Source organism: Nicotiana tabacum, unplaced genomic scaffold (genome assembly GCF_000715075.1).
Source record: "Nicotiana tabacum cultivar K326 unplaced genomic scaffold, ASM71507v2 Un00011, whole genome shotgun sequence".
NCBI lineage: Eukaryota > Viridiplantae > Streptophyta > Magnoliopsida > Solanales > Solanaceae > Nicotiana > Nicotiana tabacum.
In genome coordinates, this window is record NW_027438249.1 from 804,437 (window position 1) to 828,724 (window position 24,288).

The window sequence follows — 24,288 nt, forward strand, 5'->3', positions numbered from 1 at the left end:
AGTTCATCGATATGCATCGCTTTTTCATCGGGAAAATAAGTTCTCAAAGGCTCGTAATCTTCATCGATCGGGTTTTCGGCCAAATGATCGGCCAATGCTTGGGCTTTCATCGCAGTCCGAGTTACATAAATGATGTCAAACTCTGTGAGCAATATTTTCCACTTCGCAAGTCTTCCTGTCGGCATAGGCTTTTGAAAGATATACTTTAATGGATCCAAACGCGAAATGAGGTAAGTAGTGTAGGATGACAAATAATGTTTCAATTTCTAAGCCACCCAAGTTAGGGCGCAACATGTCCTTTCCAGATGAGTGTACTTAACCTCATAAGCCGTGAACTTCTTGATAAGATAGTAGATGGCATGTTCCTTTCTGCCGGTGATGTCATGCTGCCCCAGTACACAACCAAATGAATTTTCCAAGACTGTCAAGTAAAGAATTAAAGGTCTTCCTGGTTCTGGAGGAACCAGCACGGGTGGGTTTGACAAGTATCCTTTTATCTTATCAAATGCTTCTTGACACTCATCAGTCCATTCGACCGCAACATCCTTCTTTAACAATTTGAAAATAGGCTCACAAGTTGTCGTGAGCTGAGCAATAAACCTGCTGATGTAGTTCAACCTCCCTAACAGACTCATTACTTCAGTCTTGTTCCTCGGAGGTGGCAATTCTTGGATGGCTTTGATCTTTGATAGGTCCAACTCGATGCCTCGCCGGCTGACTATGAATCCCAACAGCTTTCTGGATGGAACACCAAATGCGCACTTGGCAGGGTTAAGCTTAAGGTTGTACCTGCGAAGTCTTAGGAAGAATTTCCTCAAATCCCCAACGTGGTTGGCCTGATGCTTTGATTTTATGATCACATCATCCACGTATACCTCAATCTCCTTATGTATCATATCATGAAACATTGTAGTCATTGCTCTCATGTAAGTTGCCCCGGCGTTCTTCAAACCAAATGGCATTACCCGGTAGCAATAAGTTCCCCTTGGTGTGATGAATGTCGTCTTTTCTGCATGTTCTTCATCCATCAGAATCTGATGATACCCGGCATAGCAATCCACAAAAGATCCTATCTCATGCTTGGCACAATTATCGATCAAAATGTGGATATTGGGTAGTAGGAAGTTGTCCTTCGGACTAGCTTTGTTGAGATTACGGTAATCGACGCATACTCTGATCTTACCGTTCTTTTTGGCACATGCACGACATTAGCCAACCAAGCAGGATATCGAGTGACGCGAATGACTTTTGCATCCAACTGTTTGGTGATTTCTTCTTTAATTTTCACACTCATATCAGTTTTGAATTTCCTCAACTTTTGTTTGACGGGAGGAAACACTGGATCGGTGGGCAATTTGTGGACCACTAAATCAGTGCTCAAGCCCGGCATGTCGTCATATGACCATGCAAAAACATCTTTGAATTCGATGAGTGCTTTGATTAACTTTTCCCGGATCTTTGGCTTTAGGTGGACACTTATTTTAGTCTCTCGGATATTATCTGTGTCTCCTAAATTGACGGCTTCTGTATCATTCAGGTTGGGTTTGGGTTTTTCTTCGAAGTGAATTAAATCCTTACTAATCTCTTCGAAGGCCTCATCTTCATTGTATTCTGATTCGTAATCACAATCTACTTCTTGAACTATTATTTTAGAATCAGATTGATTTTTAAGACTGGGCTGAGGATTCCTTATGCATGCCATATCACTAGAGCTAGCGTAAAAAGAACTGTACAGAAAAGAAAAGAAAAAAAACAAAAGAAAAACTATCAGGAATGATAAAGGAAGGGAAATTGCATTTTATTGAATGATGAAAGATAATAGGGTTTGCACACTTCAAACAGACTGAAAGATAAAAATTTGGATTACAACCCTGGAATAACCCAAACAAACTGAAGGAAAATCAAAATAAACTACCAAGACTCCCTTCGAATGGGGAGATGAGTGGCTTTCCAATTATTAAGCTTTGTTTCTGGCCCAACGAATTGAATTTCTGCGTTGCTAGGACCTTCACCACTTTCCACCATGTTCACACTATCAAACAACTTTTCAAATCTTTCAATTAACTCCTCGTCAGGATTAATCATAGAACTGGAAATTGTTGTTACCGGGCGACTTCTGGTACCAGACTTGACAAATGATTTGGAAAGACGTGAGACTGGCTTTGGAAGGACCCATGCCTTCTGTTTTAGCTTTCTGGCCTTTCTTATGTCTGTGGCAGTGGTCTTGAATCCCAAACCAAATGTTCCCAAGTTTTCAGGAAGAGACACCGGCTGTATGATGCCTTGCAGTGACGAGCCCAAACCTTTACCGAGTACAAAACCATTCTTCAACATCTCATAGGCTACTATGACTGATGTGGTGGTTATCTTTGGATTTGGAATGTATTTCCCCTCCGGAACTTTATCTACTAACATCGTGTCAGAAACTTGGTATGCTACTAAATTCGGACAGAAACCAGTTTTGGTTTTTCTAGGTTCTATTTGTTTCGATTTGGGGTTCGAGTGTTTCTAGCCAGATTTGAACCAAACCAACGGTGGTTTGGTCATGAGGGAGGTCTAAGGGTTCCATGGTGTGAGTTCAAGGTAGATTGGGGTGGGTCCAGGTTTTGCTCGAATCTTTGATTGAAGATTCGAGAAGCTTGAGGTTGATTCGAGGCAAACGGTTAACAGATCCATAACGAAGGTGGTTAGGGGGTGCCTTGGTGTGAATTTGGGACTGGTTGGGGTGGGTTTCAAGTTTGCTCGAATCTTCGATTGGAGATTCGAGAAGCTGGAGTCTGATTCGAGCAAAACGGTTAAGGGGTTTGTGGAGAGGGTGGTTAGGAGGTTCAGGGGTGTTATTTTGGTGGTCACCGGCGTTGTTGCTGCCGGCTTTCAAGCGAAGGGGTTTCAGGGCGGCTAGGGTTTGGGAGGGTTGTTTGTGTTCGTCTCTGAAAGAGACGATGAACAGGGTATGGCTTAGGGGGGTGTGAGGAGAGGGGTTGGGTTTATATACGGAGGGGATGGTTTGATCTTGGCCGTTCGATCAAGAGAGATCGAGGGTCCAGATTAGTTCACTTAACTCAAACAGTGTCGTTTGGAGTAGTACTGGGGCGGTCCGGGTATTGGAGTGACGGGTTGGGGGTCGGGTTTGGTCAAGGCTTTGGGACCGTTTGATCAGTTGAGATCAACGGTCCAGATTGAAACGTGTCCAAACAACGTCGTTTGGTTCTGGTGGGGGTAGACCAGGTATGGTAGATGGGTCTGGGCTGGTTTGGCGTGGGTTTGGACGGATTTTGTTTGGGCTTGAGGATCTTCTGGCCCAAATTTGAGTTCCTCTCTTTTATTAACTCTTTTTTTTTCTCAAAATTAAACTTAAAGATCCTACATTAAATTATAGAAAACCTAAGTTAACTTAAAAATATTAATTAACTTTAAATATCACCCATCACAAACAATTAAACACTTAAATTAAAAGAAAATCGCACAATTTGACCAAAATACAAATAATATGTTATTTTCTGTGAATTTTCATTTTTGTAAAACACCTAATTATTAATTAATTCCAAAATATAAAAAATCCAATCCTAAATGCAAATGCTATATATTTTTGTATTTTTAATGCATTAATAAAATTAAACATGCACACAGATCTATGCAAACAAATAGGAAAATCGCATAATATTTCCTAAAAATAACACATAATTAAAGAAAAGACCTAATTTTGGGAATTATTTTGGAGTAATTTGTATGAGGCAAAAATCACGTGCTCACAGCTTTCATTAACATGCCTCTTTATTTAATATCATAATCTATTTATATCATTAATATTATTACATAAATTGATGCATAATTTTTTAATCTTGAAATAAATATTTATTTTATTTAAAATTAATACTCAAAATTATTAAATTATTTAAATTTATTAATAATATTTTTAAGAATTATATATTTACTTTATTATAATTTTTAAACTAATTCTTAGTATAAATAACCTCGCATTATCTCTAATTTATTAATATTTTGATTTTTTAAATTTTTTTATCTATTAAACTTCAGTTATGTGGCCTTATCCACATCATGACCTTTTTTTTTATCATACTTAAAAAAAACTTTTTATATCAAATTTAAATAAGTTTTATCCTTCTTTGTTCTTTATGATAGAAATTTTAATTTTTTCTCTGTTTGTTTCTTATTTTGCTATTGTATATTCAATACTTAATATTATTAACATTGTCATGTGCTTTTTATTAGTTTACTTGAATTTAATATCCACTTTTATCACATTCATTTTAATATAATACAAATAATAAATAAAAATTATTTCAACACTAACTTTAATCTATTGCTTATATTCTTAAATAAATATGATTTTTCTTATCATATTAAAAAAAAGTCCCATCTCAAATTGAAATATATCTTATTCTTCTATTTTATCCATTGGACCATATTTTCAAAAATCATCTTATACTTTCAAACTTAACCTAGCAATACTCAATTCAAATATTAATCGTATAAACTCTAATTGTTGCAACAATATTTTTACTATTATTTTAAGAAATAAAAAATTTGTCCGAATTGTCAACATTAATATATATATAATTATTTAATTATTTTTCCTATCATAACTGAATTATACACAAATTTAATTAAAGATACCTATAGTAATGTATATTGCACCCAAATAAGGTTAGATACAAAGCTTTTACTAAATAAAGAATTATTATTTCAACTTAAAATTGATGTGTAAGATACAAAATGAAAATTTAATTGATTCTTTCTCAGAAAAGGATACCTATCATAACTGAATTATACATAAAAATTTAATTAAAGATACCTACAGTAATGTATATTGTACCAAAATAAGGTCAGTTACAAAGCTTGATCAATTAATTAAAATTCGTCCCTACCATAATTATACAAAAAAATGTTAAATAAATTATACTACTAATAGAAATTTGTATCATAATTAAAAAATAATTCTTATTGAACTACTACTTCCATTAATTATGTTTTCATTTTAAAACTGTGGCTATTTTTGAATGACCACTTGTAAATCTGATAATTTTTAAATTTTTCCCCAAAGTTAGTGGGGTGGAAAAGGTTTATCCGAAATTACTGTATATATATATATATATAAGAAAAAAAATTATTCATATATATTAGACATTGAGCGTGGTGAAGATTCTGTTTTCTGTCACTAAATTCCATCAGAAATATTTTCTTCATATATATATATATAACGTACCAAACTGAAATCCATAACAACACTAACTTAGACGAGAAGAACTGGCAGTTAGTTATTTGTACAGAAGAATCTTTTGTGGTCTATTTGTCCATTTGCTGATCAAACTTCTTCTTGTCATATTCATATATAATCATCATATACATAAACTTCGGCTCAATCAAACGTTTTCTACGATATGGGTTTGGTTCTATTGCTACTCATCATTTTATTTTGTTTTTTCCCATCTGTTTAATTGCTGAGAGGAGGTGAGGGAGTGGGGCTAAGTGAAGAAAATGGTTAGTTTCTAAAACGAGAAAAATGCATTCATTATCGTCATTTACTTTGGACATTTGTGGTATTTTTGGTTAGTTTTGAAAAAACACAATCACTGAGTCTTTGATTCTTGGAAACCCCACACTATCCATCCCCCAAGTTAGCATTAACTGTCATCATTACAATTTTGGCCTTTCTAACATGGAAACAAACTGAAAAAATGTTGTTTGGATTTGGGTTACTTCATAAAGATCTATATCAACACTCAAGGTACGTGTGGTTCAAGTATTTTAATATAATAGAGACAACAAAGATAAGGTAACTTTTTTTTATTTGCCTAGATTTTAGTGTAAAGTACTTACCTAATACTCGTGCATGGGTGGAGCTAGGGGCAAACGGGCGTTTACCCGTATCCCTTTCGTCGAAAAATTATATTGTGTATATAAGATAAAATTTTATTTTATCTATATATATTATATGTTGAATCCTCTTAGCTTCTTCACGTCTTTAATTTTTTATTTTTTGAATTCCGTTAATAAAATCATGTCTTTGCCATATTCGTGTCGATCAGGAAGTAGCAGATACCTGATTAAATAATTATTGTGCGTAAAAATTAGTTCGGATACCGCATTTTTTTTTTGTTACGTATGATATGAGAACAAAAATAAAATAAAATAACTACTTATGTTCAATCATGCTTTAGGTGTGTGTCTATGAGAACCATCCAATGCGTGGATTTTTGTCAAACTGTATTTGGATCTTTTCTTCTTGTTCATGATTTATATCATTTTGTTCTTTGCTGATCTTTGACTACAGCACTATGAAGAAAGTTGTGGTAAATCTTTGGGATTTTACTTCGAGTAAATTCAAGTTAATCAGCAATTTTTGTAACCTCAATAATCTAGTTAGAGTCATTACCGTCATTATTATGTCTTGTAATTCACAATTTAAAAACATGCTTAGGAGGGTCTACAGGCTACGAGTTTGAAAAAGAAAAAACGTCTACTCCCTCCGATCCGTAATAAGTGACCATTTTACTATTTTATTTTGGTCCAAAATAAGTTTCCATTTACATAATCAAGAGGGAATTTATTTTATTTTTCAAAATTTACCCTTATTTACATATTCCAATATTTCAAGGTATCAATTAATTAAGGTTAATTTAGTGAATACATCTTTTTTTTCTATGAGTTGGTATTTCCTTAATAAGTGTGCCAAAGGTAAAATGATCACTTATTATGGACCGGAAGGAGTAATTGTCTTATCACTATGTAGGATGGAAATTGGAAAGGCATTTGAATTTGAAGAAAGCATTCAAAAGATGAGTAAGCAAAAATTAGGATATATCACATGAAATTGTACTACCATCATTAGAAAAGCATAACGAGTTCGAAGTACGACTCTCAAATTGTCTAATTTTCAGTTTTAATTCGAATACTTGTCGAAAAATTGGACTAATGGGGACAGAATTTAAATAACGACCTCAAAAAGGCTATTTGTGCAAATGTCCCTTAAATCAGCTCGATACACAGAGATTGTCCAAATCGCTCGGTACACCGGTCTGAATCTTTTAAATGAAGTTTTGGGCTTTTTCTTGTCAATCTTGGGCGATCTGCACAGATAGCCACTAACCGCTCATGTCTTTATTTTAAAGCCAGCGTTTTAAATATCTTTAGTCTTTAGCCACTGATTTAATAAACTTTAACTGCTCGAACGAAAATACCCTTCTGCTTATGTCCTTAACTTAAGGACTTCAGGACTACATGTCCTTAACTTTTGAACTTGAAACTCTAAGTTCAGGACTTCAGGACTACATGTCCTTAACTTTTGAACTTGGAACTCTAAGTTCAGGACTTCAAGGTTACATGTCCTTAACTTTTGAATTTGGAACTCAAACTTCAAGACCAAGCGTCCTTAACTTTTGAACTTGTAAGTCAAAGTTAAGGACCTATTGTCCTTAACTTTTAAACTTGTAACTGTAAGTTAAGTACTGCTTGTCCTTAACTTTTGAACGTGTAACTGTAAGTTAAGGACTGTCTGTCCTTAAGTTTTGAACTTGAAACTATAAGTTAAGGACTGTTTGTCCTTAACTTTTGAACCTGAAACTCAAAGTTAAGGACAACAAGTCCTTAAGTTTTGAACTTGAAACAATAACTTAAATATTGACTGTCCTTAAGTTTTGAACTTGAAACTATAAGTTAAGGACTGTTTGTCCTTATCTTTTGAACCTGCATGTCAAATTTAAGGACTGCATGTCCTTAACTTTTAAACCTGCATGTCAAACTTAAAGACTCATGTCCTTAACTTTTAATCTTTGAACTCAAAAGAAATAAAAACAAGGTAAGAAGAAAGAAATTACTGTACGTAATTGAGACATCTGCTCAAAAATTCAGAACTTGAAAATTTTGATGATGCAAAAGGAACTACTGTACGTATTGGTAAAAGAAATAGTGAAGCAAAATCAGAAGGATCTCGTGATGGACCTGGTTATGTACTAGTAATTGGGGCTACTAATAGACCCGATGCTATTGACCAAGCATGGAGGAGGCCGACCGTGAAATCACCTTGGGTATTCCAGATGAAAATGCAACGCGAAAGAGAGGAAGAAAGGGTAAAATTATCTTTTTTCTATTAGTAGTGGCTATTTTTGCTGAGCATTATAATTAGTGGATAAAAATTAAAGACACCCTTAATTAGTCGCTACTACACGCCATTTTTACGTCAATCTTCGACTTTGAAGCCCAAATTAATGTTGAGCCATCTAATCGATTGGGAGAATAATATTGTATAGCCGCTCTCAAAATAATAGTCGAAAAATATATTTTTTGTATATATATACATTATGTATATTATATAAAAAAAATATACAAATATTATATATATTTTGGGCTATCAAATATAAATAGTTCTTGGCACGGGCTAAAAGTGAAAAAAGCCAATTCGATTCGTCTTTTTGTGCATCATTATTTCAGGCCCATGTTTTGAGCTTTCTGGATTGTGGACTACATATTATTTTATGGGCTTTTCCAAAACGTTCAGATTTTTGGCCCAAAATCGCAATCTGCTTAAAATTTTGGGCAAACTACGAAATTGACCCGTCGGTCAAAATTAATTATATTTGCTAACAAAAAAGAAATTATTTATTTTATCGACTATCGACTATTATTTATAGGAGAAGATAAAATTATAAATTTCTCAAAATTTTCACCTCAAGATTCGGTTAGCTCGATCCATGTATATAAGTTTAACACTCTGGATTACACGGTAAACACACTTTTTTATAACCAAGACAAAAAAAGTTCTTGCGAAGAAGCCCAAGGAAGAGATCGCCGAGTTCAACTTCCACTGGTGATGGCGATTCCTTCTTGAAAAACAGTATATTCAGTTGAATCTTCATATTATAATAATAAGATCGAAGTAGTGTTAATTTCTCCCTTTTTAGAATGGCTCCAGTGTCTACATTTATGTTAAGTCTGCTCGGAGGGGCACACTGAGCAAGTACGAAAAATTGACCGCGCTCCGCTTTCTTAAAAGCAAGGACCACTACCGGAGGTCAAACCAAGGTTATATTATACTTGTTCGGCCTACGTAGTTGAGCTTTCATCATTTTTTTAGTTTCACGATTCCATTGTAGAACCTTTAATAAATTTATTTTCTCAAACTTTTATTACCTTAATAATTTCTATCTCATTTTTATTTATTAACCTTGTAAAAGATGTAATCCGCACACTTGATAAATAATAAAGGGAAGCAGGCAATATAGCAAAACATAGATTAATCCACTTTTCTGCTGGCAAATACATAGTAATATATACTACTATAAAATATTTAAAATAAACATTGACAGCATCAATCTAACTCATCACAGTAGGGTTCTTTATAGTACAAAGTTTAGCCACAGTGCCAAAATTACAGAATGGAAGCAAATAATTACACCCCATACATTAAGGTAATTAACAAGCTAAATACTGCCTATACAATATTTTCATTGTTAATAAACAAAATTAGGCAATCTCTATGGTGGCACTTCATCTGTCACTCTTTATAAGTATTCAGTAAGCCTCATGCTCTCCCTGTTCCAGAGAATATACATTATTATCATTAACCTGAGTAAGTAGATAAGGTAATGCAAACCAACAAAAAAAAAAGGGGCAATCCGGAGCACGAAGCATTCCGCGTTCATCTAGGATCCGGGAAGGGCCACACCCCGATGTGTATGATGCAGGCAGTCTATCCTGATATAAGCATCAGTGGTTAATTCCACGGCTCGAACCCGTGGCCTATAGTCACACAGAGACAACTTTATTATTGCTCAATGCCCCTTCTAGATAAGGTAATGCAACAAATAAGAATTAGTTGTTTTTGTTATTTCTATTTAAAGTAAAATATTTTTCTTTTAGATCATATTAGCTAAAGATCAGGATCAATAACTTCAAAATCAAAACCCTCTAAGATCAGTTATATAATGGTGAATACAATGGATACAAACTTTATACCGGCCATGTTGTATGAGGTTGAGTGTTGGCCAGTTAAGAGCTCACATATCCCGAAGATGAAAGTAGCAAAAATGAGGATATTGAGGTGGGTGTGGCTCCCATGGATAACAAGACACGGGAAACAAGGCTCAGATGGTTCGGGCACGTACAGAGGAGAAGCCTAGATGCCCCGATAAGGAGGTGCGAGCAGTTGACATTGGTGGGTACGAGAAGAGGTAGAGGGCGACCTAAGAAGTATTGGGAAGAGGTGATCAGGCGGGATATGGCAAGGCTCGGACATGGCTCACGATAGGAAGCTGCGGAGGTCGAGCATTAAGGTTGTAGGTTAGTAGTTGATAGGATTTTGTCTTAGACTGTTAGTGGTCAATGTTATGTTCACACTACTCTTCTATTTCGTAGTGCCGAGCCTTATTTCTATGATTTTTGTTGATGGTACCGATATACAGTCTCTTTTCGTCTTCTTGAGCTGAGGGTCTATTGATAACAGCCTCTCTACCCCTTCGGGGTAAAGGTAAGGTCTGTGTACACACTACCCTTCGTAGACCTCACTTGTGAGATTTTACTAGGTTGTCGTTGTTGTTGTTGTTTAGATCTTAGTGAAGACTAATTTCGTTTCATTTGAGCGTTGATGGAGAGTTATCAACTAGTTGTGTAGGTAGCTATGTTGCTCGGGCTCTTTGAAAATATCGCCGGTATGTGCCAGATCCTCCAAAAGTAGTATATTTTTGAAGGATATGACGGTCGTGCAGCGACATCTCGGAGAGTATGTAACATGGGTAGGTGAAATATTTTGTGTGTTGGCTAAAGGAGAAAAAAAAAACTCTTTGAATAAACGTCAAAGTGATGAATAACCTTCTTGAAAGCAACATGTTCCTACTTTTAAACCCCCACCCACCCCACCCCACCCCACCCGATAGTACTTATGAGGTTATTTTAATTTCCTTGAACAATCAAGACTTTAATATAGGACTTGTGATTGAAGTGTGTGTATATTAGTACTTGTATAGACCCTTCTGATCCGACCCTTCCTCGAACCCCGCACATAACGGGAGCTTAGTGCACCGGGCTGCCCTGTATATGAAATATTAATTACCACATATCATAACTCTAATAATTACTTGCTTGAACTGACCTTTTTGGAAGTGATGAAGTCCACAAATTTAGTCTTGGACTTGCCTTTAGGAGACTTGTTATGGTGCTGCTGTGATTCTCTATATCTCTTGATTATCCTTTCCCTAACAAACTTATCATATATAAAAGCTGCTCCTCTGAACTGTGGTAGAACTAGCCATGCCACAAATATCAACTTCACATCATACCATATTGGTATCCTATTTTTCCAAATAACAAATAAATAATAAATCAGTTTTCTCCACACAAAAGAAAAATCTCCATAGTTACTAGTCTTTCAATTTTTAATTACTTTCACAATAATTTTGAAGGGTAGCCTTGGAACATCGGTGAAGTTGTTCCCGTGTAACCAATCGGTCACGTGTTCAACTCGTGGAATCAGCCACTAATACTTGCATTAGGGTTGGCTGCCTACATCACACCCCCTTGGTAAAGTTATTACCCCGTGACCTATAGATCACGTGTTCAAGCCATGGAATCAGTCACTAATACTTGCATTAGGGTTAACTGCCTACATCACACCCAAGGGGTGCGGTCCTTTCTCATACCCTATCTTGCACCGGACTGCCTTTTTTATTTTCTCAATAACTTAAAAAAAAAAGAAAAAGAAAAAACTAACTTACCATTCAAGAACTGGTTGAAGGACCATTTCCATGAGTGTAAGAAAAGAATAGAAAATCCAATAAGCAAGCCATTGTTCATCATCTAACTTGTCAGTAGTCTCAATTGCTACTACTGATGCATACCTATATAATAAATCACCCAAAAAAATTTTTTAAAAAATATCCTGAAAATGATTTTATAAGAAAAAAAGAGGATTTTTTTAAACATAAATATAACAATTTAAAACACTTACAAAGGATAGAGCAACATCGTCACTGGCCTGCAATATTTAGTTCAAAAACAAAACAAATCATTTTTCAAGATATCTGAAAATATATAATACTTCCTCTATTCCTTCTTATAGGTACCTATAAATTAGATACAATTTAACTTTATAATTTTCCGTTCTATACTCTTAGGGGTTGTTTGGTATGAAGGATAAGTAAAAATAATTTTGGGATAAAAATTTAATAATGCAATTCTGAGATAAATTATCCTATGATTAAAAATTGTATCTGAATAATTTATACATGCCAGAAGGAGGAATAATAATCTCAGGATAAAGCAATAAAACTGACAATACAAGGATTAATACAACATATACCAAATAGTCAATAAGAAATAACACCAGAATAATTAATGGGCTTTTTTCACTTTTACCTCACGCCACAAAACTATTTACATTTGATAGCCGAAAAAACTATTTACATTTGGTAGCCAAAAAAATGTACAATACCTATAATTTTTAGAGATAAAATAGAGAATGTGTATATATAAAAAACATATATATTTTTTTGTTATTATTTTGAAAGCGTCTATATATTGTCTTTTTAACATAATTAATTCCACCATAACTAATTACAGTATAACTAATCTCAGCATAATTTGCTTAATGACATACTTAGGCCATCTCCAAGGTTGCACCAAATTTTGCACCAAATCCAAATTTGGTGCAAAATTTGGTGTTTTTTTGCTCCAATGGAACACCAAATCTTGCACCATTATAGAGCATGAATAGTGTTGCATCAAATTTGGTGCAACACTATTCATCACACCAAATTTGGTTTATTATTATTTTATTCATCTTTTTATTTTTTGGATTTTTAATTTATCATATATTGTGTATATAATTAATTTTTCTATTAAGATTTTTATAATTTTAATTTTATATCCTATTTTTTTGATATATTAATTTTTGTATATATTATATTTATATAAAATTATAAGTTAATTTTATTATTACTATAATTGTATAAAAAGAAACATAACCATTATTTAAAAATAAAAAATGCAAATGTAAGATATCTAATGTTGCTGAAATTGAAAAGTGAAAACTAAAATTTAAAAAAGAAAATTAACAATACATAAAATAAAAATACATTATAATTAAAGTACATCAAAGGAGGATAAGTTAAAATTGAAATTACATTAAAAAACATAAAAGGTAAGTTTAGTAATCCCCTATGTCATTTCTAAGTGCACCAAAATTACCAAAATACTGAAAGGACAGGGTAGAAGTTTGTTGTGCTTGTGGTTGTTAAAATTGTTGACTTCTTTTATCGATTATTCGTTTTTGTTCTTGTTGCAAAAATTCACGAAGATTTGAATCGTCAATGGAATTCAAGTTCGTCACCGATTTGAATAACTTTTAGCTCGACACAAAAAAAATTAAGGATAAAGATGCGCATTTCGCACTTCGTAATGCATTAATCGAGCATTTATGGGAGAATAGAGGCAAAAGTTAAATATTTATGTGGTACTTAAATTAAATTTGACTATGATGTAATATTTATTTAATTATCTTTTATCAATGATTTCAGTTTTAGTTATTTATTCTTTAAAATAATTTTGTAATAAATGATTATATAAGTGGTGAATGTGAATTATATATGATGAATATGGAAAAAAGAAAAAAAGATAGTATTTGTTTGAAGGAAATAAAAAATAAAATTTAAATAGAAGATAATAATATAATATAAAAGAGAGAGAAGAAATATTATTTTTTGGTATAAAAAATGTTGTAATGGTTGGAGTAAATTTGGTGTTACACCATTTTGGCGTGAAATTTGGTGTTAGGGTTGGAGATAGTCTTTAATACTTTTATAAATACAGAATAGTCATGACATATTTAGGATCATAACACTGTCATATAAAATAAAACGACGAAAGTAATAAAATAGCAAATTAAAGAATCCTATAAATAAACTGTAAAATTTACCCGGCAAGAGTATGAAGATGACACATCAAAGTCCAGAAATAACCCATAATTCCTCTTGAAACTGAGAAGCTTCTAATGAAATGAAAACTTAAAAAGAAGAGAAAGAAAATGGAAAGCTTCTTATTTATCAAACCTCAAGAGAAGAAGAAGAAGAAAGACAAAAAAATTACAGTATGTTAATTAAAAGAGGACAATATTTGTGGACAGCAATTTATATAAGAAAATGTTAGAGGGACACGTGTCAGTATTTAAGATGGTAGGTCGGTATTAGGTTCTTACTTTAACGTAGTGTTCTAGGTTGAGCACCGGCCATGGGACCAAAGTTTAATTTAAAAAATAAACGACATTTAATTGATTAATTAAATGTTTAATTGTGTTAAAAGAAGGACATTTGTATTTTCTAGAATTTTACTTTATCTTTCTTCAAGGAACACGTGTACTCATACATGAAGAACAGTTGAAGAAGGAAGGAAATTTAATAGAAAATGGGATGGCCATCTTCTTTTTGGTCTAAGAATTCATTTCCCTTAATTTATTGAAAATTTTCTATGAGCATCAAGAGGTAAAAATCACTTTTAAATGCAGAAAATTGATATAATAGATAAGTAAACTTTGAATAAACTGATTTTTAAACTTAAAGTTCATTTATATGTGTTCGAACTTTAAATTCAATTATTTGACACGTTGGGGTGTCTATTTGGACCATAAAGTATACTAATGCTAAGTATCAATATTTTTTGAATTGGAAATAATTGAAATTTAATTCATTTCTCAACTAATTTTGACTTAAGTAAAATTTGAACGAATTGAATCCTTATTCATTTACTTCTGTCAAGTTATTTTAAGTTTTCAGGTATAACTCAATTCTCAACTTATTGTTTATGTATAAATTTTGAACTAGTTGCCTATTGATCTGTTTATTTCTTAACTCTTTTTTAAGAAGAGATTATTAGCTATAAACAAAAGAATGAACAATTTGTTTTGAATAATAGACATCTTCCACATCCAACTATAATTCAACGAGTATCATTAGCTGCTTATCTTATGTGAAATTTTGTTGATTAGTTTCTGATAGGCAACAACAACAATAAAACCAATGTAATAGGCGGAGTATGGGAAGTATGTACGCCTACCTCGCCTACCTAGTGAAGGCAGAGAGGCTGTTTCTAATAGACCTACTTCTGATAGGCAATAGTAAGCATTTTAGTAATTAACACCCTGTGATAATTTGTTGAGAGGTTATTAAGCATTTCCTGAAGTCAACCAGCCACAATCATCCACTTTTTTTCCTTCTTAATATGACATACAATGATACAGTGGATTACTAGGACATACAGTAATCTACCAAGTTGCACTTGTTGTATAGACAACAGAATCCAGTTTCTAAAATGGATATACAAAATGCAGCACAATTAAAAAAAATGCACCACAAACCAATCAAACATACACTAATATCAAGAGAGGAATTAGTTGTGAAGACAACAGAATCAAGTTGGCTTCTTTGCTATCTCTAGACTATCTTGACCACATCCTTTTTTTGGCGTCCCTCTCTTTAGCTCCCTGAACAACGGGCTCTCTGCTCGTTTTGTTACGAATCGATGGCCTCTGAGCATTGGTGGTAGTAGTCGTAGTTGGCTTCATTCCTCTTGGAACACCACTAGCAAATGGTTTAGGTGGATCAGATTGCCTGCCCCTTCTATCACTTGCAGATACGGCAGCAGCATTGTTCTCTGCTTCGCCATTTCTAGACAACCGCTTCCTTCTGGACTCTTGAAGGAAATCCTGTTCTGTCCTGTTATGTACTGAAGAAGATGGCAAAATACCGTTGTTCTCTGTTTCACTATTTGTTGACAACCGCTTTCGTCTAACTTGTTGGGCAGATTCCTTTCCCTTCAACAAGTTAGGCTGCTGACTTGCCTGGCGATTCAGAGAATTTGAGCTCCTCAAAATACGTTGCTCAATTTCACTTGTTAAATTTTCCTCTTTGCTTTCCAGTGGGATTGATCTTAAAGAGTTGGCCTCAGAATCTATAACAGGCACGCATGCCAATTGTTGTTCTATAACAGGCACGCATGCCAATTGTTGTTCTATAACAGGCACGCATGCCAACTGTTGTTCTATCTCCTTGATCTTGTCTTCAAGTTCCTTAATCTGGAAGTGTAAGACATTGTCATTTCATGACGGTTTTGCCAAATCAAGTCCATAATACACTTAAAACATTGTTATGTTTCACTCTTGTCAATATCATAGAAGATAAAAGCAACAAACCTTCTGACGGAGTAGAATGCACTCCTCTGCGTTCTGTTCTTTTGCTTTCAGCTTTTCCTCGAGTTCCTCAACCTGAAAACCAGGAAATACTGCGTCACATTTAGGTTCTTGCTAAATTTTATGGGAAACTTCAAGCTGGTAATATGCTTGAGAATGAGAACCTTATGTTGAAGGATGTTAGATTGAGAAGCAAACTCTTGCTCTCGCTCTGTCAGCTTGATCTCGAGATCCTTGACCTGATTTTATGAGAGCATTAAACAAATGAACTTATGAATATCAAATGTGTTTTTTAGAATTCACTATATTGAATGACTTATATAAAATTTCTGCAAATAAAATTGCTGTTAGCCAATTGAAAGAACCTTATTGTTGAGGCTTTCAGACTCAAATTGATGTTGCTGCCTCATATTGTTCTCTAGCTCTGAAACCTGTATTAGAAGATACAAAAAGTAAAATCAGAATGATACGCAAAGCATTAATCCATATTAAAATCACAATGATATGCAAAACAAATATATTGAGCGCTTATTGTGAGAATCATAATAAATGCATCTTCATTTTTTGTCACTATATTTTTCCTATCGTGTCTATTAAGAAATGGTCACTTAAATGATTTTGGAAATAAAAAAATACCTAAGGGACAGGACAAACCTTAAAAGTTAAAAGGACATGGAGCAACACAAAAAAATTAAGACATACACCCAGGTATATAATAGTTGCGAGTTCCTCCAGATTCACAAATAAATATGAGGGAAATGTATTCCCTAGCATTACTAGTAAAACAATTCGCCATTTTATTAGCCTCCTGAAACTATGTTGAATTTGCAAGCTTGTCTGTGATAAAGGAAGATGTATCAGCTTGATCCTCTTGAATATTCCAGTGTCCGAGAAAATTGTCCTTTTATTATTTTGAAGGGAGAAAGACAATTCATCTCGACCACCAGGTCACTAAATTGTAGAAGTCTGCTCCTATTTGGATTTTATCAGAGAGACGAATTAGATCTTACTTAGGAAGATAATTAATCAGCTTACACAAAGTCAACTTAATCACATATTATTTTTCATTCTTAGCCAGAGGGCACATATTATTTTTCATTCTTTTTCCGAAATCACTCTTTTGGTCCTGTAAAAGATGTTGGCCAAAGTGGCTTTAATTTTTCAACTACTTTGCTACTATTTGAGAGCTTTGAGATTGGATGCTGCTGTTAAAATTGACTTATTATGAATGTATATCTCCTAGCTAAACACTGATGCACTGTTTTTTGGGTAATGGCTAGTTCTTCTAGAATGCTGCTACGTATGTTAACTCTGAAATTATACTACAAAGTCATATCTTCTAATGCCAACTTATATATCACAGGTTACACTATACTAATGAGTCGGCAATACCAATTCAAGCATTACAAGTTCAATTTGTCTGATGAGACTAATGTCATCTTTAAAGGACATAGAGTGTAACAATCACTCTAATTAGATATATCGACAACAAAAGACAGGAAACCGAATTAGATATAGAACAAAGCTTAATCACCATGTGTAAGTACTCAGAATATGATTCGATTAAAGGATACCTTCTGTTGCAGAGCAGAACAAGTTTCTTCCCGACCCTTCAATCTCTCTGAAAGCTGTGAAAGTTGTTTCTCTGATTGACCATGTAATGTTGTCTTTAAATTGAGCTGGCTTTCAAGTTCCTTAATCTTATCCTGTTGAGTTTTGTTAACGTGTTCCTTCCCTTTAGCCTTACTCTCTAAGTTCTGTAGGCTTTCCTCAAGTTTCTTCAGGGACTCATCTTTGGATTTAGCTTCCTGCCTTGCTTTGTCAAGCTGCCACCAAAAAAAAAAACGAAAAAGGGAGAGAGGATTACAATAAGTGGTTGAGTAGCATGTTGTACTAAGAATTCTTGTAGGCAGATGAACAGAAAACTACACTTGGAAAACATTCTACAAACCATCATTTTCAACTTTTGGAGCTCGCTGGTATCAACTTGTTTCCTTACAGGACCCAACTCAATTCCTCTAACTCTTGTCGCAAAGTTCAATGAACTTATAGTTTCACTTAAATCCTTATCAGAAGGGCTGATTTGCACAAACATCAAGGCTTTTGAATCTCCGCCTGCAGGAAAGAGCCAAGTACAAACTTAGAAGAAAAGGTGAACTTTGAAGATCGGAATCTTACAGCTTTGAACACTATGGATATTTGGAAATCAAATTTCACTATGTCCTAGAGGTTAAAGAACTATTTAATTACCTAATGAATCTTGCAGTAGATGTGTCAGCTTGGAGTTCCTATTGACAAAGGTAGAACGTCAGCATGAATATTCAATGACCCAACTGTAACCTTCAGGCAATAAAGATCACATATTACCTGTATGGAATATGGTTGCTTCTATTTGCTAAAGCAGATATTACGTCTCCTAGAGCTGAAAGTGACCTATTGATATTTTGAGCTTCCTTCAGCCTATCGCCTTGGGCATCAGTCTTTGCAAGCCTCTCACTGCCAGCTAAATCCACAAGCCAAAGCTTGCTCTTTGTGCACTCGCCGTTAATCAAATTATTGGCTGTTACCATAATACAAAGCATGCTGGAAAAAAATGGAAAAGATTGGCCAAAAATTAGTTAGTTAGTGAAACTAGATCAGTGAAAATGAGCAATAAGAAGACAGTTAGAAACTCAATCTATTTTACCAGTGAGAACGGCTACTGTGCTCATTCACGTTGTTGGATCCAACAGCCCGTGCACTACTTCCAGTTTGTAGCACATTCCAGACTTCTTCTATATTCTCCACTTTGGCTTCCACAACTCCTGGAATATGATGAAGCCCTTCCGTAGCTTGTTTTATTTCCAACCTAAAACGATTTCATAAAATTAACAGTTAATTAGAAACCTTATTGCGCCAAAGTAACAACATTTCACTCGTGGCACTTGAAAAAATAGAGAATATAAGAGAAGAACAACTATACTTTTTTGATGTTGTAGGTGGAGACAATAGGTCCCTGATCTGTTCATTGTAAACTTCAAGGACGCTAACTGATATGTCATAGGTGAAAGTTTCACTCCTCTCCTTTGCAATTTTGAACAACTCTTCGAGAGTCCGATAATTGACTCCCCTGTTCCCTTTAGTACCTTCCATGGTGAATGTTTTTCCTGTTCCCGTTTGTCCATAGGCAAAGATACATACGTTGTAACCGTCTAAAACTGAAATAACCATTGGTGAAGCATCGGCATAGACAACATCTGTTAAAAGACAAGATGAAACTATTAGTGGGAGAAAACCTTTTCTATTTGTTTTTCTCAAGCTTGTATTCACTAAGTTGTGCTGAGGGAACACCTTGGTCATCCCTGGGTGTATATACACGGTCAAATTTGAATGTTTTTTTCATGGAGCTGCTATTTAAGATTCCAAGTTCTCCATCGTTGGCTGCATCAAAGTCCACAACCGTTGAGCACCCATTTGAGACCTCAATTTTGCTTAATGGACGGCAACGGCAAAATACTCTAATATTCCCTGGAAAAGATGGATTGTCGTGAATAAGTAAAAGAAAGAAAAAAGAAGAAAGGGAATCATAATTTTATTAACTTCCGTCAACGATTTGATGAATATTCAAAGGAAAAGCATTGCAACCTTTCGCCTCCTGAACTTCATTGAAGAGTTTTCTCCTCTTTGCTTGCTCTTCGTTATACTTCATCTTAAGATCTTCATATTGTTCAACTGCAGATTATACAGAGAGATTACTCAGTCCATGATTCAATGCTAGGTTATGGTGATTTTAGAATAATCCAAACTAACCCAATGACTGAACTGCAAACACCATTTTATTCAGATCAGGGATTGAATCTGCACACTCATGTGCCTCGCGAGAGAGCTGGGAGTGCTCCTGTTTCATTTTCTGCATTGTTTTTTTCCAGAATGTCACACATGCAATAACTTTCAGACTACATTGATAACCTCTAAGAAGTAACAAGGCGGTCATAAAATAGGAATTTTATAAATACCTTTACTTTCATGTCTAAATCATTGATTGCCATCTGCCAATAGTTCTTGTCGCGCTCGTACTTGGTTGACATCTCTGTCAAATTCTTAGCTTGTTTCTCCAATTTCTGATCTGTTAAAGGTTAACGTTGCTTCAAATTGTTGTACAAAAACTATAGATAATGTCATAGACTCATCAATAAACTAAAGAGATAGCCCACAATCTAACCACCTATAACTGGACTCTGTGAACTAAAAGCAGACAGAAAACTCAGTCGGTAGTTCATCCAATATTCAGTCTATGGAAATGGGCATGCAAATAGCCTTGAAGAAAAATTTCTATCATCATGAATTCACCTTGAAGGTCATTACCATGAACATCATCCCTTTTTTTGGTACAAGTAGGAATGATTCTTCCAGATAGTATAACACACCAAATAGGAAATCTAAGTATCAAATACCAAATTTATGTAAAAATCAGAAACGATCTTAATGAGAGAAGCTGAAGTGGTTTGACAAAACCACTCTTTCTGGAAGTCCATATGGGCTTTTTCAAGAAATGAACATCTATTAGCAAAAGTGACATTTAAAGCAAATATTTTTATTCAACCACTTCAAATGCTAGCATACAAATTCCTGATAATACTATCAAGATCCACAAGAGAAGCCCTAAATTGGATTTCGGAGTCAAATATGATCCTAGTTCCCACTAATGAAACCTGGAAAAAAAAAATAGTATAGGTTTTATATTCATATCCCTTACCAAGTGAATACGTATCAAATGTCTTGTTGTCCAGATCCATCCGAACCTTCTCTAGTTGCTGGTTAGCTGCAGTATAAGACATCCAAGATTGATAACATTCATCTGTCTTGCGCTCCAATAATTCACCAAGCTCTTGTATCTTCTTCTCATACTTGGCTGTTGCCTGCAGTCTTGCCACTTTTTTCTGCATTCATCCAAGCAGTCAAGCCTAAGCCATGAAAATTTCAATAGTCCTACAGGTAACATTTTCTGGATCTTTTACACCATACCTGCACGGATGGAAGATCTATCTCCGCTGCACAGTTTTTGCATGTAAGGCGATCATGTTCTGCTTGAGAAGCTGCAGTTCATCAAAGATAGCTCCAGAAATTAGATTTTCCTTAACTCTTTTAACTCCATTCAACAAATTAATCAAATAGTTAGAGGCAAATAGGGAAATACCAGACACTTTTAGTGCTTTCCTTATGCAAATCCCACTAACCACAGGACTGCCAATAATGCCTTCAAATTTTATCAGAAGCACCCCATTGTCTTTGATGGAAACTCTTGAGTCAACTAATTGCAGAGGTTTATTGGCTCCAACAATGGAGAAGATGTCAAAATCAGACAGAACCTGCATATTGTTACAACTTCTTAATTCTAAACCAACACAAAAGGCACCAACAAATAACTTTCCATGCCCAAATAAACTTGCCTTTTCATCTTGTAGAAAGACATTGAACACTCTCATTCCTTTAGGCCCATTAACATTTATAATCTCGACAAAATGAAGATCAACAAAGTATTTTCCTGGTGTAAGGTTGTCAATCTGATAACAGAAGTTTCCTAATCGTGCTGACTGATAAATGAAAGCATGTTCACCGCCCTCTGTTATAAACTCTTCCGTCTGAAATGTATCTCCACCTTGGTAAAAGTTATCAGCCAGAAAGCTCAGACTGGAATCCAACTCTACTGAAGTCTCTGATCCAGCATTAAGAAAAAGCACAAGGTCCTCTAATTTCAACAAACCATGTAAAATGTTAGTCTATAGCTTACTAAACATAGTTGCCTCAAAAGCTAAAGCACGAAGAGAAGAGAAAGACTAAGAAAAAGAAAATGTGAGTAACATACAGAACTATTTCATATTAACTTATAATATTCCCTCTGATTGGCTTTCTGAAGACTGTAGTTAAGCTAAGTTATATATTAAGTCATGTTCCATGCACGAAGTGCTCAAACTCATGTCACAACCCGTCGACTACATCTCAGTCTCAAACAAGTTATGGTCGGCTATTTAAAAAAAATAATCAGTGTATTTAACATAGATATTAAATTAAAAGTCTATTAACGTCATTTTGAACTAAAAATCCCCACTTTCCCCCGAACCATGTACTTTGCATTCAGCAAGATCCCATTTTTACAAACCATAGACTAAACCCTAACTCAAGCACAAGAAAATCAAATCAAGGAGAGTAATGATTTTGTCGTACCTGTACAGGTAGGTCTTGTAAACCCACTTGGGATTAGTTTTGAACCCGAGTCACAGACCATCGAATCGGCTAAAAATTGAAATGTTTCATCTTGATCTAAGGGTTTTTCCCATTCAAAATTCTTGGTTAAATCTTGAAAAGGGGTTTCTGGGTTTTGCTCAAAAGGGTTAAAGTGAATGCTGTCCATGGAAAGTTTTGCAATGGGTGTCTGAAAATCTGAGAATCCTGAAAAACAAAGAGTGAAAAAAGCTTAAAGATTTAGTTTTTAATGGAGGTGTATTTTCGGGGTATTTCTTGTATCTTGTGGCGGAAATGTTTCATTCAAATTTCAATCTTCTGACCGTTCAAAAGAAAAAAGATGATTACCGTTACTTTTGAAGTCTGGGTCAACTTTGGGCCTAGCTTAATTGGGCCGGAGAAGTCCAAGGGATTAATTTTGGGCTTGAATGTACGCAGGATTAAATGGGGTATTTGCATATATATACCCATTTTTGGGTCCACCATTGATGTATACTCATATTGAACAAAACTTTAGTTCAATCTCTTTAGTGCAACTTTAAAAATCAAATCTTAAGTTCTTATATCTTTCAACTGCAACTTCAGAAATTCAAATCTTAAGTAGTTCTATTTTTTAGTACAACTTCAGACAACTTTAGATTCAAGTTCTTCTATTTTTCAATTGCAACTTCAGAAAATTCAAATCTAAAATAGTTCAATTTTTCAGTACATCATATTCAAATCAGATTTAAAATCTGACTCTTAAGTAGCTCAATTTAAAATCTGACTCTTAAGTAGCTCAATTTTTCAATACAACTTCATATTCAAAATCTGAAGTTCTGAAACATAAACTCGTTCTTCGAATTTCAACAATCAAATATACAATTTAATACCCAAATCTATTCCAAATGAGCTCAAACTTTAAAACATAACTTTCAAATATCATAAAGAACAAATCTCAATTATCAAATTGTTAAAACAACAACAAATTTAACAAAGAAGAAGAAGAAAAAGAAGAAGAAAAAAAAGCATCAGTGGAGAAAAAGAGAAAAATATATGTATATGAAGTTACTAAAAAATTGGGTATCAGTTAAACAGTTTTTAAAAAGTTGATACAAATTCAATTGGTGGTGCAAAATTGGGAGCCACGCGAAAATTTTATGGATTAAATTCTTTGATCACAAAAAAGTGGAATTTATGGGTAAAACCTTATTTGCACGACGTATTTTACACCAAATCAATTAGTGCAAGATTTATTATATTCTTACTTTAATTTTTAACTGGTAAAGTTAAATCATCGTGACATACAAATTGCATTTGAAGATGCATTTTGAATATTGAATGAGTTACTAAATCATTTTCTGCAATTGCGGCTTACAAATTACATTCAGTAATAAAGTTTTATATATCTCATTTGTTGAATGCTGTTTATTTCTATTTTATACCTCCTTATCCCTTTGTTCGAGCCACAAGCTCCATTTCTTTTTTGGAAATTCGTAGCAGTTACTATTGGAGTGCGTATTAGGTAACCTGCTCACCAGGCAATAGTTCACAAAGGAGTTGCATTAGGCAATTTTCAGTGTGACAGCTCTGGCTAAGTATGGAGAATATTGTTTATATTTTACCAATGCGATTGGCACATTTATGAGAATTCCCACAATAAAAACATAGAGCATGTTTGGCTTAGATGATTTAGAATAGCTGATAAGCATTAGGTGCGGAAAAACACTTTTAAGTGCTGAAACTGATTTAAAAATAAACAGTTAAATGTTTGGATAAAGGTGCTGAAATTAATAATAAATAGCTGAAGAACTGGGTATACAAAAAGTTTTGTTTTAAAAAGAAGTATTTTAGGGATAGAATAGTAAATATTTTGGTCAAACTTAAAGTGCTTA

General features: G+C 34.2%; 2 protein-coding genes across 3 annotated transcripts; both read right to left on the bottom strand.

Moving 5' to 3' along the window:
• Positions 1 to 9,334: 9,334 nt before the first annotated feature.
• Positions 9,335 to 14,112, bottom strand: LOC107772980 (HVA22-like protein e). 2 transcript variants are annotated; one of them, XM_075248661.1, is made up of 5 exons: positions 13,928 to 14,111; positions 11,963 to 11,989; positions 11,730 to 11,852; positions 11,108 to 11,306; positions 9,335 to 9,552 (listed from the first exon to the last, which is right to left on the bottom strand). In XM_075248661.1, the coding sequence occupies exons 1-5, from the start codon at positions 13,972 to 13,974 to the stop codon at positions 9,532 to 9,534; spliced, it is 417 nt and encodes a 138-aa protein (XP_075104762.1). In that variant the 5' UTR covers positions 13,975 to 14,111; the 3' UTR covers positions 9,335 to 9,531. The 2 variants fall into 2 exon arrangements, with proteins under 2 accessions (XP_075104762.1, XP_075104763.1); XM_075248662.1 differs by lacking the exon at positions 11,963 to 11,989 and having other exon boundaries at positions 13,928 to 14,112.
• A 1,042-nt stretch (positions 14,113 to 15,154) lies between these two features.
• LOC107773967 (kinesin-like protein KIN-14R) lies at positions 15,155 to 22,742 on the bottom strand. The gene is made up of 19 exons (XM_016593402.2): positions 22,397 to 22,742; positions 21,622 to 21,920; positions 21,369 to 21,540; positions 21,197 to 21,267; positions 20,928 to 21,111; positions 20,188 to 20,297; positions 19,982 to 20,081; positions 19,817 to 19,903; positions 19,523 to 19,699; positions 19,155 to 19,428; positions 18,879 to 19,040; positions 18,560 to 18,775; positions 18,443 to 18,480; positions 18,144 to 18,307; positions 17,767 to 18,018; positions 16,558 to 16,623; positions 16,357 to 16,431; positions 16,196 to 16,267; positions 15,155 to 16,078 (listed from the first exon to the last, which is right to left on the bottom strand). The coding sequence occupies exons 1-19, from the start codon at positions 22,581 to 22,583 to the stop codon at positions 15,443 to 15,445; spliced, it is 3,342 nt and encodes a 1,113-aa protein (XP_016448888.2). The 5' UTR covers positions 22,584 to 22,742; the 3' UTR covers positions 15,155 to 15,442.
• Positions 22,743 to 24,288: the final 1,546 nt, after the last annotated feature.